Source organism: Rhinatrema bivittatum, chromosome 14 (genome assembly GCF_901001135.1).
Source record: "Rhinatrema bivittatum chromosome 14, aRhiBiv1.1, whole genome shotgun sequence".
Taxonomy (NCBI): Eukaryota; Metazoa; Chordata; class Amphibia; order Gymnophiona; family Rhinatrematidae; genus Rhinatrema; species Rhinatrema bivittatum.
The window spans coordinates 34752782-34765597 of record NC_042628.1 but is presented as its reverse complement, the minus strand read 5'-3'; the positions used below and the strand labels follow the sequence as shown (position 1 = coordinate 34765597).

The 12816-nt window shown below is 45.8% G+C and overlaps 1 protein-coding gene across 8 annotated transcripts in view; it reads right to left on the bottom strand.

Annotated features, from left to right (window-relative positions):
* The window catches only part of SEPTIN12 (septin 12), a 168278-nt gene that overhangs the window by 50826 nt on the left and 104636 nt on the right, over nt 1-12816 (bottom strand). For 4 of the 8 annotated variants that reach the window (XM_029576145.1, XM_029576142.1, XM_029576144.1 and 1 more), the window contains one exon: nt 10068-10382. The exons of the other annotated variants lie outside the window; for them this stretch is intronic. In XM_029576145.1, coding sequence (XP_029432005.1) covers nt 10068-10382 — 315 coding nt within the window. The remainder of the gene's footprint in view (nt 1-10067; nt 10383-12816) is intronic. 8 annotated transcript variants of the gene reach the window in all.

Here is a 12816-nt window from a genome sequence, read left to right as displayed (position 1 = left end):
CCTCCGGAAGCCCCACTAGGGAACAAGAAAATCCTCTTCTTCCACTCAGAAATGGTAGAGCAGTAACTGATTGGTAATCCAGTCTATGGGTCGAATTCCTCTATCTCTTAGACCCTTAGGATAAGAAACCCTCCTGTGTCTGGATGCAGATGGCTTCCCCGTGGAATCCACGCCAGTCTTCAAACTGAAGAGAGAGAAAATACGTCCTCTGTCCTCCTGGAGCTGTTGAGAGCTATAGCCCGCGGCTGCCTCTCAATGCTTCCTGGAAAATATCTCTTCCAACTCCTCCCGGTGACCCATTGTGTCATCTACATAATCTCTGGAACCTGAGCCACAAACAGGTCGGATTTTCAGACTATCCATAATGATCATGCATGAGATAGGTCTAAATGAACTTCAGGACTAGAGTCATCCTTAACCCAACAGTTTCCAGAGGGTCACTATCCCCAAGACATCATCAATCAAGATTGTAATTTTTTTTTGACATTTAAAACAGATTCCCTTCTTCATATAACCTGAATGGCAATTCATCCCATAATTTTGGAGCAAGCGCTGAAAAGACCCGATTCTATAATTTAAAATGTCAAAACGCTCGTGCCCTAGGAAGCTGTAGCAAATAGCGAGGTGCATTTTAACTGAAGAAAAGGTCCATTTTATCTCATTACCAGGCCTCTGTGAAGTAACACGAAACCCTACAAACCAAGCTCACTCATCACCTATGTAGCACACGTCGATTGGAAAAACAGAACAATCTGGATTGCTACCAATCCCTATAGAGAAGCCACATATCAGCAGAATACCTCACCTCAGACGCACACACGCACAGCACAGACAGACCTCAAATGCAAAGGGACCACGTATTAGAAGCAGAAATCTGCAGATAAAAGCTTTGCTCTGCCATCCATTCCATGTTCACTCCTCCTCCTCTTCCCTGCAGCGGCCTGAAAGGCGAAGGGGGCAAGGAGGGGGGAAGAGCTGGATTAGGGAGCAGAAAAGCTTTTTTCTACTCTGTCTGCTCCAGCCTCGCCCCCCCACCACTCTCCTGTTCACTGCACCACAGGCAAAACGTGGAAACAAATGTAATCCCCTGCTGGGGGTACATTAAATAAGAGGAATCCGATGCTGGGTTGCAGAGCCTGACAGCAGTCTCTGTGGGTTCAAACAGAACCACAAAAATGCTCAGATGGTGTAGTGGACCCGGACCACAGGAAAGGGGCCATATTCTCTGTGACTGGACAGGGAAAAGAAACAAAGTCCTCCCTTTTCTGCCCGTGATCATCTGAACGAGCCCCAACAGCAACAGTTGCTTCATGGTAATCTTCCACTGACTGACAGACTCGCGCTTTTATTACTTAAATCTCAGGGCGAGGGTTTGAAGTGCATCTTCAAAAATCGGAACATTTTATATATTTCTGGGGTTACTTACAGTCAGTAACGTGAAAATAAAAAAAAAAAAAGGCGACCTACAGAAACCAACAGCAGAGATATGCAGCGAAGCGAAAACAAATGTAGAAGTATACCGTATTTCCTCTTCCTCTGTTTCAGCTTCCAGATCTAAATCAGGTTCTCAGGCATCATAACAGGCTCAGTCACGTCAAGCAAGCTCTTGTCGGTAACTCCCACCCTTCCACCAGGATTCTCGCACATCTCAGCAATTTATTTTAAGCTTCCACAAGAATGCTGCGGTCCATAAGAAACTCCCCTCCCACACCAGGCTGCCACCGGGCATTTCCCTAGGCGCCCGGTGATGTTACTCTCGTTTCCATCGCGACATGGGCTTGGCTGGGCTCGGGAAACCAGCAGATCCAGCGGGAATCGCTGATCATGTTAAAGCAGATCCAATCTAGAATCACCCCTTCCCACCCGGAGCACAGACGTACTAAAACAGGGCACACTCTCCGCAAGGTCCAGGCTCACATATTTACTGAGAGAGAGCTCCAAGAGACATAGCCATGCTCTTTGAAATTAGCAAAAATCTCAACTCAACCAAAAGGTAAAGTAAGAAAATCTAGGATTCATTAAAAGGGCAAACATCTAGTGGCACAGGACCAGATTTAGAGACTGGGTCACACAAACCTAAAAGCTTAAGATTACTCAAAGGTATAGACACAGAGTAAATCAAACCACTTTAAAAAAAAAAACCAAACAAACCAAAAACAACAAAAAAATAAATAAAATTTAACACATCAAACTAAACAAAACCTTAGTGAAAAGCAGTACTTGGTATTTGCAAGGCGATTAAAAGTGCAGAGGGCTTTGTGGATTTGCTTGTCCATCAGGGCCTATTTTGCTGTCGTTGTAGCTGGTTTTGCTGACCACTCCAACCCCCCCCCCCCCACCCTGAAACCTGCACGCCTGGTGATCGCCTAATTTACCTAATGGTTAAGCTGGCCCTGCTGATTTTGGCTGTTGACGCTCGTACTTCAGCACTTCTAGAATATTTGTATCTGTTGACGCTGTTCGGTATACCTGGAAGCCTATGATAGTTCCTCTATATGTGTAATCTACTTTTGTAAAGCCCATCTTGCCCTCAGCACTTGGGATGTACAATCTCAGCATACGCTAGTCCTTAAATTCCCTGGAGCAGTTTTGATTTTGCATTCAGCTGTTTGAGATGTTGGTGGGACCAGTCCGATTCCAAAACTGTAGAAAAGTGCAGGAATTGCAAGTAGATTGATAGCCTGTATCTTATTCCCTGCTGTTAAAGGACTTTTCAATTTCTGTTTCAGTCTCCTGTATTATTTGCTGGTGAACTTTTCCTTCAGTAACTTGTGCTGGATTGTTGCATCTTCCTCCTTTCATTTGATTTATGGGCACTTATTGCCTCTACATACAGCTTCAGGATGATTCACAACATATAAGTTAATGAGATTCAAATTTCAACCAGACAATAAGAGCTGAGTTCATCCAGTATATGAAATAATGGATTAAAATATTACAAATAAACACCGCTCCACAACTACCTACCCAACCCTCTATTTCATAAAACTAACCCCTATAAAAATATCCTTATCAATTGCTGATGGCTTATACAAAAACAGATACAGGCAATTTATATAAAAATATCACCCCAAGAGAACAAAATGGCGCCGTGAGGAAAAAAATCGGTGAGACAGAGCTCCTGACTTGTTTTTGAACATTTCCCTGTGAACTACTATGCCTCATACAAAGAGGAAAGGGAAGGTAAGGGAGGGAGCTTACCTTAAGCCTACCTTATTGCAAACGACGGTGAAAGAATTCGACAGCGATGCGGAAAAAGCTCTGGGAGAGTCGGTTGCAGCGCCGGAGGAGGATCAAGCTTTGATGCCGCTCGGCGAAACATCTTTGAGCCCCTGAGCGCCGGCGACTCCTTACCCCCCCCTGCCTATGTCGGCGCATTTGGGCCGGCCAGGAGCCCAGGACAGAAGGCGTCCGTGGGGGAAATGGCTTCTGAGGAAGGCCCATCTGCGCGAGTGTGTCTGGACAATCACAAGGCGGAGAAGTTTTGACGACCTTGAAAGAAATGAACAATCGGGACTTTGAGTGGTGTTGGGCGGGTTCTCGCCATATTCGACCACCCAAGGAAGGAGGCAGACGGAATCAACTCTGGAATCGGATGAACAGCAGCAAAATCCATTGGTAAATATGTCTTCAAAAAAGCTATTGATTAAACCTGCTGCTGTGACTTTAGAAGCTTTATGGAATGCTGCATCGCTGCTGGAAAATGCCATTGTTTCCTTAACATCTGTAATTAAAGAACCACAGGTTCAGCTTAGTGCGGTAAACCCGGTGGTTTTAGCCCATTCCACAAAAATTCAAGAAATGGATTCTCAGCTTGTCCAGATTCAAACGATTCAAGCAGGCCTAATTCAGGGGGACTCCATGATGGAAAAGAGAATGGAAAATTTTTGAAAACAGCTTTAGATATACGAATTTGAGAGTGGTAAATTTCCCCAAGTGTAAACTGATTTCTCCCAAGGAACAATTTAAGAAATATATGTTAGATATACTGCATTTGCCAACTGGAGAATTGCCTACTAGACTGAAAATGTATTTTCTACCAGAAGCAACTCAAGGGCGTGGAAATTTGAATGAGAATACTGATACCCCAGTGGAAACTGCTGAGAATACATCTCCATTGATGGACTTATCAGCTTTCTTAGAAACATCACAAGAGGAGCAAGCGGAGAAGAGAGGAACTTTAATGGTTAAATTCATGTTACCAGCAGAAAGGGTTAACGTATTAAGAATGTTCCTACGAAATAGAAATATGTTGTATTTGGGGCAAACAAAATCTGGATTTATGCGGATATTGTATGAGCTACACAATTACGTCGGAAAAAATTTCTGTCTTTATGTTCTACAGCCTGGCAATTAGGAGCCCAGATAATAATAAGATTTCCTAGTAAATGTGTCTTAAAAATGAATGATGCTAGATATGTGTTTATGGAACCAGCTCAACTGGAAGTATTTTTTAATTCATATACCGAAACCAGTGAAGATTCTGATGGAAATGCTGGTGTTTAATTGTAATTCTGCTATTTTCCTTTTTCCTATTTAAAGTGATTAACTAATGTTCTATAGTTGCTCCTGTTGTATTTTGTTGTCCCCTTTTACATTGTAACTCAGGTTAGGACAGTAAGAAAGAGGACAATTACTGAGTATAAAAAGATTTCCCTCTTTTTTTTTTTTGGATTGATAATGTATATGCTCTACCTGGAAAATCTTGGGCATGCTTAATGCTGTCCGTAAGTTTATTGAAAAACTGAATAAAGAAATAATTAAAAATATATATATATATATCACCTCTTAAACAATTTATACCGAAAACAAGTTCCCTCTCTATTCTTCACTGTTTGTACCACAATCATATTTAACCACCACTACACTAACATAATCATAACGTCATCGCCTGCAAACTATCATAGTATCCGTTATTAAACACACTACAAAACAGCTATGTTTTTGTTTCCTTCTGAAAACAACATTTTTTTTTTTTTTTTTACAAATGAAGTGCTCTTGGCAAAGTATTTCTCTACTCTTACATAATAATGGGGTAGATTTTAAAAGAAGCGCGATCAGCCTACTTTTGCTTGCGCATCAGACTCAAGCAAAAGTACGCTGGATTTTAGTAGATACGCGCGGAGCCGCGCGTATCCACTAAAATCCTGGATCGGCACGCGCAAGGCTATCGATTTTGTATAGCCTGCGCGCGCCGAGCCGCGCTGCCTCCCCCCGTTCCCTCCGAGGCCGCTCCGAAATCGGAGCGGCCTCGGAGGGAACTTTCCTTTGCCCTCCCCTCACCTTACCCTCCCTTCCCCTACCTAACCCACCCACCCGGCCCTGTCTACACCCCCCCCTTACCTTTGTCGGGGGATTTACGCCTCCCGGAGGGAAACGTAAATCCCCGCGCGCCAGCGGGCCTGCTGCGCGCCGGGCCGCGACCTGGGGGCGGGTACGGAGGGCGCGGCCACGCCCCCGGGCCGTAGCCACGCCCCGTACCCGCCCCCAAAACGCTGCCGACACGCCCCCGCAACGCCGCGCGCTCCGGCCCCGCCCCCCGACACGCCCCCCTCCGAGAACCCCGGGACGTACGCGAGTCCCGGGGCTCTGCGCGCGCCGGGAGGCCTATGTAAAATAGGCTTCCCGGCGCGCAGGGCCCTGCTCGCCTAAATCCGCCCGGTTTTGGGCGGATTTACGCGAGCAGGGCTCTGAAAATCCGCCCCAATATGTTTTTATATCTCACCACATCAAACTGGGGCTCTATGCCATTTACAGAGTAAATAAAATAATACAAGTGTGCTTTTGTGCAATTTGCAGCATGCATGTAACACTATAACCAACACAGGTTGAGAGGGAGTATGTAAATCAATGCAGCAAGGATCAGAGAAATACGGTGGATCAGTAAATAGGCGAGCCACAGATAGGGGACCTTCGTTTACAGCTTTTATGTTATTTTGCCTGGGATTTTCAAAGTTATAATTTAAAAAAAAAAAAAAAAGTCAGTGGAAAAACATCTGTGATGACAACGGTAGAAAAATGAAAGGAAGATTTATTTTTTTCCATTGATTTCTTTTTTTGTTGAACCATTGAAATGCTCAGGCAACATAAAATAAAGGCTGAAAATGAAGGTCCCTAGCGACAGGCAACAGAGAAGTAGGTGTATGCAGCTGGTGTGGCTTCCTGTGCAGGGGGCAGGGGTCACTGGTGGTCTGAGAAAGCAGATCTGGACAGCCAGGCCTTGCGCTGCTCCCTGAAGCATTCATAGTCCTTTGATGGTTCTTAGATCCTCAGGGATGGTGATCCACAGTTTGGCCCCAGGCAGAAGAAAGTTCTATTAGTAGTTGTGGTCAGTTTGGCCTGGGCTGTGGATGAGATGTGCCGGTAACTCTCTTATGATGAACGGGAGAGTTCTGTCTGTTGGATAGAGAGTCGTCGGCTGCTCCCTAAGATATTTTGGGCTCTTGTTCTTAAGTGTCTTATAGTCCAGGGATAGGATTTTAAATTCAGTCTTGCTGGCAACAGGCAGTGTAGGCCGGGCGTCAGGTGGTCAGACAATTTCAGTCTTAAGGATATGTGTGCTGCTGTGATTTGGACAGGCTGGAGGTGGCAAACTGCTTGCACGTAGTAGTCCAGCATTGACGTGACCAGTGCATGTGTCACTGTTGCTAGAGTATGACTTGATAGATTCTGAATGTTACATAACAGTGGGAACGCTGCTTTAACCACAGAGGAGATTTGCATGGCCAGTTGGGAGTAGATGTCCACCTCTAGGATTTTTGCTTCTTTGCTGATGGGTAAGGTCTTGCTGTCAATTGCTATTCAGAGGTGGCGAAGGGGGTGGAGTTTGAGAGTTAGTTTGATTATTCAGGGTAGTTCTGTTTAGGATGGTTTCAGTCACACCTTGCTATTTGTCATCCAGCTTTTAAATTCCTGCAGGCACCTGTTTCGTTTATCTTCTAGGGGCTCTGGACAAGGTTGCCTATGCCAGCAGTGGATCTGTAAATCATCTGCTTATAAATGGCATGCGACACCAGCCTATCTGATGAGGTTTAAGGACTATATATAGATGCTGAATAGCAGTGGTGAGGGGTCTGAGCCCTGTGCTACTTCATATTTTAGCTCCCAGGGGTTGGAAAAGTCAGTAACCCATCTGCTCCCTTTGTGATCTGTTCTTGAAGAAGCACTGGAACCATTTTAACATGGCACCCTCAACACCAAAGATCTCTAGTCAGGATTACGATGTCATTGTCAAAGGTCTAGGAAATCTAGGAGGAGATCTAGGAGGCCTATCAGAGCCAGCGTCCTTCTATCAGTGGGATTTCCATGCTGCAGCCTGCCCAGAAGCCTTACTGCTTTAGGTCTTCAATAGCTGTCTTCTATTAACTTGGTTAGTTGACAGGTATATTGTTAATTATATACATATTCCTGCTCAAGTTCTGTTATGTTACAGTCTTCAGTCAGTGAGATGCTTTCAGTCTTTGTTTTTTCTTCAAGGAAGGTCATCTTAGCATATTTGTCCAGGTCAAATATCACCCTGAAGTCATCTGAGAAGCTCTTCACTACTCTAAGCTGTTCCACTAAGTGATGTTCACGGGAGCTATAAAACTTCAAGTCATCTACAAACAGTAGGTGTGATAAATCCATAGCCCAAATGTACTCAGGAGATTAAGTACCAGGCAAAACAGGAGTGGTAACAGGGAATCTCCTGAAATATTCCTCACGGGATCTTAATGGCAAGGAATGACACTGTGCATCTTCATATTTTAGACGGAATGTAGGCTGTCACATTTTCATGGTAAACTTAACGTATTAGGACAAGTCAGGGTTCGCTCTACATTTTAAGGCAATTTACTATCCAAGAGTGTGGGATGCTAATGAAAGTGTTTTTTTAATGGTCAATCCATGCTATACTGAGGTTTCAGTTGCTTTTACAGCTGACCACGATGGCTTTATTTAGCATCAACTGGTCTTTACTTCCATAAGTTCCTCTTCTATTGCCTTGATGTTATTAGAATCAATGTGGTCCGATGTTCTATCTGACTCCATTGCAGTGAAGTTTAGACTGTAGACATGCTAATTTTTGGGGATGTTATTTGGGTCCCTCATTGTAAGGAGAAGCGCTTTTCTTGTTATTAGCCATTGTGGTGGCAGTTCTGGCTGCCTTGATCAATCGATTGAGGGATGATAAATATCTGAGCTAAAAGTTGTGCACTCCAACAGAGCAGGGAGGAAGAGGGGAGTGGTGGTGCCTCAGGCTGCATCTTCCTCCTTTGCTGCCCAGGGCTTGACTCCTGCTTTGAACCATGAAACAGTACAGGTGCCCTGAACGGTTCAAAGTAGCATTCAGGCGAGCCTGAGACAACACTGCTCACCTCTGCCTCCTGCCAGCCTCAGAGGGGAAGTGGTCAGTGAAGGAGGAAGAGGGCGTGTACCAGCCAGCTGCCACTTCTTTGGCCCAACCGCAATTCCACTTTGACCAATCAATTGCAGGAAACCAGGGGCTCTGACCTATGCATAAATATGCGTATATATTTGCTTGCCTGTGTTTGTATGTGTGCACAGAGATATACTGTATTTATGCGCTGTGTACAGAGTGTAGGCAAGGTGTAGTGCATTCATGGGTGTGAATGTTATTTCAGTAATTATTATTTCCATACCACCAGGGTACATGGTCCTGCACAAGACAGTTACCAAGGTTACAGTGGTCCTGCCTCAAAAGCTTTACATTTTCAGTCTGAGCATGGGGAGGTTAAGTGGCTTTTCCAAGGTCACACAAGAGGCACAAAGTTGGGGTCTCCAGGTTCACAGCTTGGCAAATGTGCAAGTCTGTCTGTATGAACTGTGTGTGGATAAGATGCGTGTATGTAATAAATGTGAAAAATAATTTTAAAGAAGCATTGCCTCAGACTTCCTCAAGCTGATCAAATTTAAGTGAGGCACAGCAGTGATCGGTTACCCTTCTAGTTCAAGTTATTCAGTCCGGTCTGTTACTCCCATGTTCCACTTTAGAAAAATATTGCTTGAGGCTCCGCGTTAAATGTGGGCCACTGCCAGTGGGAGTGTCAGCCTGTAAGCAACATCTCCCCTCCCGCAGTCTGAAATCAACAGGGACCCTGAAAAGAAGCAGAGAAAGAAGCTGGCAGCTCCAGCGCCTGGAGGGACTCACCAGGAAAGGAAAATGTATCAAATGCGGAAAAGGTCCACTAAGAGAGGGGGGGAAGGGACTTTAACCCTCCTCTTTGGGTGCGCCTGAGAGGCAGTAAGGACAGCTGAAAGTGACTGCATCCAGACAGGACTTCCAAGTGTTAAGGCAAGCACATTACTGCACATTTGTAATTCATTTCCCATTTTCTAAACCACCCATACAATAAAACAGTATTTAACAACCTATGCCCTCTGGTCCCCGCCCAATGCAAATTAAACTACAGAACTTAATCATTTACGCAGCAATCAAGCAGACAGGAACCCTAAATGACAAATATTTACTGCCACTGAAGTCTTCTAATGGGAAATCATTGAACCATGGGAGACAATAGTGTTTGATGGAAGGTGTTGGGATTTTTTTTTTGTTTGGGTTTTTTTACAGGCAATATTCTCTCCCAAAGGACATCAACTCAAGAAGCAGCAGCTGGTATCAGCTTCATGGAACTGCTGTGAACACCAGAAAATTAACTTTGCTGGTGTCCTTTTCCCCTGTTACAGCTCTCCTGGAGGATTACTGCCAGAGCTCAATAGTCAGTATAATGAGAAAGGGGAGAGTTCAATCAGCTATGCCAAGGGTCCATCAAGCCCGGTATCCTGTTTTCAACAGTGGCCCATCCAAGACACAAGTTCAGAGCTATTTGACCATGAAACCACTAGCCTGCTTGTTAATAAGGATTTCTTTCTATTTTTTTTTTTTTACTGCACATCCTCTAGAGTTATTCCATACACACACTTAACAATGGTTCAGGTGAGGGCAAGGTTTGATATTCCCACCCTCCTTGTACACCAGAGGGAACAAGACAAGATAAGTGGCATTTGGGGCCAATAGTTGCCTGCACCCTCTTATGGCCTATCACTACTACATATATATATTGGCTTACCAGGGGTGAGGCTCACAGGGGACGCAGAGAAGGTGACTGGAGAGCCAGCGATGCGGAAAGAGGAGATGGCAGGAGGTGCGGTGTAAGCCAAGGCAGCAGTCGTCCGGGGCACGACACTAATATCGGAGAGGACAGAGGAGATGGCAGGGGGTGCAGTGTAAGCCAAGGCAGCAGTCGTCCGGGGCACGAAACTAATATCGGAGAGGACAGAGGAGATGGCAGGGGGTGCGGTGTAAGCCAAGGCAGCAGTCGTCCGGGGCACGAAACTAATATCGGAGAGTCCTTCGTTGTAACCGGTCCGAGGCAGGCTCACATCTGTAGCACATTACAATGCAGACTTTAAAATCACAACAGTACCAGAAATAGCAGTGCCACAGTGTTCAGTTATACAGATACAGTGTACTAAATCAATTCCCCCCAGTGCAAAGTGCGACCTGTGGTATCTGACACCCCCTCCCCCCTGCAGTATCCGATAGGTCAGGATGCACTGTATGTTGGATAGAGGAAGCATCAGATACTATAAATTGAGGCAGAAGGGATTCATCATCTGTTGGGAGAGAGTATTAGATACTATAAGATGCAGTATAGGGTTTGGATGAGGGGTATGAGATACTTCCTCTTATCATAGCAGTCACAGAGCACCCCTCCCCCCCCCCCCCCCGAATCTACAGTGCATTCTGCAGTATCTGATACCCCTCTCCCCCCAAAATATAATGCATCCTGTGGTATCTGATAACAAAAATCTAGTTCCCCTCTCCCAACATAACGTGCTCCCTGTGGTATCCAATAGCCTTCTTCAAAAGCACGATCAGCTTACAGTGAATCCATGATTTTCTTCCCCATCGCTCAATGCTAGGAACTCCACAATAAAGCTGCCATTATTTGCTCCTTCCCCTGCTCATTCAGTCCCTTTGGCTGCAAACAACTCAGTAGACCACCACGCCCTGCATCCAAAGCCTACCTCCTGCTAGCCATGGGGGAGCCCCCAGACCACAGGTGGTCCAGGTTGGGCCTCTCTCTCTCTCTCTCTCTTGCTCTTTGCTCCTGCTCTGGGCACTTAGAACCTCCGTGAGAATGGACCTGGTCTGGGGCCCAGTCTGTGCCAGTGTACTCAGCCTTTCAAGAGAAGAAGAGTCCCTCCCCTCGGCTCCCCTACCGGGCCCAGACAACAGAAGGAGTGGGGCTGTGCTCACACACACATGACCAGAATGGTAATTGCTGCCTCCTCCCCTCCCCCCCACGGGATTCCCTGCTTCTGAAACAGGAGGCCTTGCTCCCCATTCAAGAAGTTTCTCAAACTGGAGCATGCTCGGTGCAGCCTGGGGGGGGACGGGGGACTCTGCACTTCTGCAGGAGAAAGCACACATTACATTGAGTGTTGTGGGAGGTTAAGAAGCTGCTATGGAAGGGAAATGTGGACGCCGGGCAAACCAGGAGTAGCTGGAGCATGGTCAGCTTCGCCTGACAGGCAGCCGTGCGCACAGGGCCTGCATTTACCTCTAAGTGCCCATAGGCAGCAAGGGGCTGAGATCAGACTGACTGCCACGCCTCCTCGGGTCCCCGGCAGCACTTTCTCACGTGCACCGCTCAGCCTGAGCAGCAGTGTCCCATCAAATATGCCAGCAGGGATTCCGTTCACTAGTCCTCTGAATGCCACTGGCCACGAGCCCCTGCACTTGTGAAAAAACCTGCTACTATGTATTTATTTGTTGGGCTTTTATATACCGTTGTTTAGACTAGCCGTCACATCGGTTTACAAACATTTCAAACATATACAAGTTCCAGTAAGCTATATCAAAACGAAAGATAAAATGTAATCATAAAACACTGAAATAAAAACATAAAAAGCACAATACAAATCTATGTCTTAAATACAACTAATACATCAATTAAAAATGTGCTAATAAAAATAAAATAGCCTATAAAAATGGTGCTAAAATAAAATTAACTGGTGGCAAGAATTTAACCAACGCCTGCTTTGTAAGGCTGCTCAAACAGCCAGGACAGAGGAGGCACCCTTTCAGCCCAGGCAGCTGCCTGCTGTCCTTAGTGCGAAATCCAGGCTTGGCTGTGAGGCCTGGGAGGGTCATGCGATGTCCAGCAACAGTTTATTCTATGTTAGATATGACCTGGACGAACCAGCGAACCTCCATTCATCACTTTCTTTTATTTCATCCTTTATTTCTCCCCACATGCTGCTCCATCAGAGGATCCCCACACCCTGGCTAGAGGGTCCTGGGAAGAGAGAGAGAACTCAGTCTCCATGTTCATTCAGTCTTGGGCCTTGTTCCTACTCTCCCCTGCCCTGGGAAGCATCACTCCATTCTGAGGAAGATGCGGCAGGCTACCGAGTGGGCGTGTGTGGAGAATTCAATCTCCATGTTTGTTCCTGGGCCTGAATTCATAGACGGCTTCGTCAACCTTCCATCCTCCCAGCCTCCCCCTAATAAGGCAAATCTCTGGAGAGGCAAGTGAGCAAGTTACAGTTGCATTCAGATTACCTCAAGTTGCATCCTAAATACAGCAAGGAGGAGTGGGAAGAGGGTGCCCAACCCTGTCCTGGAGGGATCATGATCTCCAGGAGGTGAAGGGGTTGCTTCCTCTTTCACTGACTTTGGTGGGGGAGTCCATGTAGCTAATGTCATTATTGTTTTACACATTTGAGGCTTTTTCTTCTTTCTAAATCCCAGATTTCAAGATAGTTCGGCATGACACCTTCCCCTGTTGCCTGCCTAGCTCCCACCTTTCT